The following is a 2500-nucleotide window of genomic DNA, read 5'->3' as shown; positions in this document are numbered from 1 at the left end:
AGTGGTCAGTTGATACCCCACACCCGAGGGTCCAAGACATGCGGTCGCGGATCAGATGAGACGACAACAACGTCGATCATCGAGCTGCAGCCGAAGGTGTCCTGGTGCTAAGAGCACACGTGGACACCTTCATGTCTGAACATGGTGTTCACTATGGACCGTCCACGAGGAGCACATCCAATAACAAAACACAGCTCCTCAGCGAGGACATGGGAGGAGTTTAGTGAACAGGAAACAGTTTAACGGTTACCTCGTTCCGTTACGTAGACAGAACAGATGGAAAATCTGTTGCAGGTGAAATCAGCAGCTGTAGCTGAAGCTTGTGTAGCTAATCATGTTCACTTGAAACAACTCTAGTTTTTGATGTCATAATCAAATCATTTATAGTAACGGAGCGTCTGAAACCCGTTTGGGTTTCAAAGGTGAGCTAAACTCTGAAGTTCTGAGCAGGTAAAGTGAGTTTCATGGTGAGAGAGGTTCTGAGCCACAAACTGACAGAACCGCCGGGCTCCAAGCAGATCTGCGTATTTCAGTAAAAAATAAAACGCTCTTTACTTCATCATTAACCTGTTCAGGTAACTTCTGAACGTCACAATTTGTTTTAAATGCTTAACATGTTCATTCTGGTCCAGTAAAAAGACCCGGGAGTGACGTAAAACGCTGGTAATAAACATGTAATAATCAGTAATAATGAATGGGCAAACAGCCAAGCAAAACCCGACCCGAGGGTTCTGGGTGGGTTCAGACCTTTTACTAAACACGAGACTCCGTATTTTCTCCTACGAAGGAACTCAGACAACTTCCTTCATTCCTTCACAATTAGAGTCCAACCTTAAATCTTCTGAAGTTTATAAAGTTTGTTCTCTTAAAATTCAGAAACCGTTTGGATTGCTGGGGAGTTGTTTTAGGGATGGGTTCAGATCCAGTAGAGGTTGAAAAATACAATCGTTGTAGTTTAATACCAAAAAGAATTATGGGTAATGTAGTACGACTAAACTACCAATCTAAGTGAAGTATCAAAATAGCAGTTTTATTCCTAAAATACAACGTTCGCCTTCTGCCTGACACCTCCCGTCGGGTTTCCCCGGAGCGTCCTGACCGCGCTGCCGTCAGAAGCATCATCCGACGGAGGATTTTAATGTTTACTTAGAGATGAAAAACGGTAAATCCGTTCTGAGAAAATATCCTAAAATCCTTCATAAATAAACCATTCAATCATCCACGAGTGCTCCAGCGGTTTTCAGCCATCACCGGTTATAACACCATCTCCTGGTAGAAGCGAGTCATTATGAATTATTACATGGTTATTAACATTAAACTACGGCCCTGTTATCATGTCTTCATGCCAAGTTTTTAAAAGCGAGAACTCCAGTTAAATAAAAGTTCTCTTCAGCTGAAAACTGAATGTTTTGCTGTTTTGATATAAAAATTCAAACACAGGGTATCTGCAGGTTTAAGGGAGCCAAATTTAAGACTTTTTAAGACATTTTTAAGGCCACTTTGGCCAAATTTAAGCTATTTAAAAAATTTAATTTAAGCTATAATTTCCAGCTATTGCCTGGAACCGGTGCTAACCACATCGCGAACGTGGGATTAGCCATCCAGTTAGCATTAAACTTCCCCATGGCGCAAGCGCCCACTAGCTTAACCAGCTAATGTGCTCATCTAAAAATAGCCCCCTTTCACAACCAGCTGAATGTGTATGGTTCCGCTTACGCCAACATCGTACACAAAAAATGCTGAACACTAAATAGAAATTCACGAAATTTTTATATAAATAAAATAATCTTGTTTAGTGGGTCTTTGGTAATTTAAGACCTTTGGAAACTGTATTTAAGGATTATTTGTCATTTTTAAGGGTTTTTAAGGCCTTAAATTTTGAAAAGCAAATTTAAGACGTTTTTAGACTTTTTAAGGACCCGCGGACACCCTGCAAACAGATAAACGTTTAGATGAAACTCCTGACGTGGAGCGGCGGACGACTGAAAACAGACGGGAACGACACGAACACCAGTTAAAGGGAACAACGGATCAAACCACCAAAATAAAACATTCAGCTCAAATCCTTTCATCCTGCTCTCTGAGTGGTGTGCTTTTATTCTGAAAGGGTTGACGTTAAACGTCAGAGTGCTTTGTTTCCTCTGTGTGAGTAAAAGTGAAGGTTCCAGCTGCTCGTTCTGCTCCTGAAGCTTCAGCGGTGGACAGAGTCTCGGCTCTAGATGAGGACTAAACACCTGCTCCCACAGGTGACGTCTGAGTGGATTTACCTTCAAAAGCAAAGTAAAGAACAGAGTTCGGAGCCGTCGAGTCCATTAGGGACACCGGCCTAGTAAGTCTCCAGGGAGTCGTCCCAGAATAAGTTGTGGACGTCCAGCATGGCAGCCAGATCCAGGATGTGCCTCTGCAGGAGGCTGCTCTCCACCGTTTCCTGCTTGGGAAGCTCAGGGTACGACTCCGGGAAGCTCCGAGATTCCTAGGAACACCACAAACAAACCTCAGG

The 2500-nt window shown here is 42.9% G+C and overlaps 1 protein-coding gene across 2 annotated transcripts in view; it reads right to left on the bottom strand.

The window, feature by feature from the left end:
- Positions 1 to 2066: 2066 nt before the first annotated feature.
- Positions 2067 to 2500, bottom strand: part of scai (suppressor of cancer cell invasion) — a 32690-nt gene continuing 32256 nt past the window's right edge. For both annotated transcript variants that reach the window (XM_015943332.3, XM_015943333.3), the window contains exon 17: positions 2067 to 2473. In XM_015943332.3, the coding sequence (XP_015798818.3) occupies positions 2327 to 2473 (147 nt within the window). In that variant the 3' untranslated portion in view covers positions 2067 to 2326. The remainder of the gene's footprint in view (positions 2474 to 2500) is intronic.

The sequence above is a fragment of the Nothobranchius furzeri genome, chromosome 6 (assembly GCF_043380555.1).
Source record: "Nothobranchius furzeri strain GRZ-AD chromosome 6, NfurGRZ-RIMD1, whole genome shotgun sequence".
Taxonomy (NCBI): Eukaryota; Metazoa; Chordata; class Actinopteri; order Cyprinodontiformes; family Nothobranchiidae; genus Nothobranchius; species Nothobranchius furzeri.
This window is presented reverse-complemented; position numbering and strand designations above follow the sequence as displayed.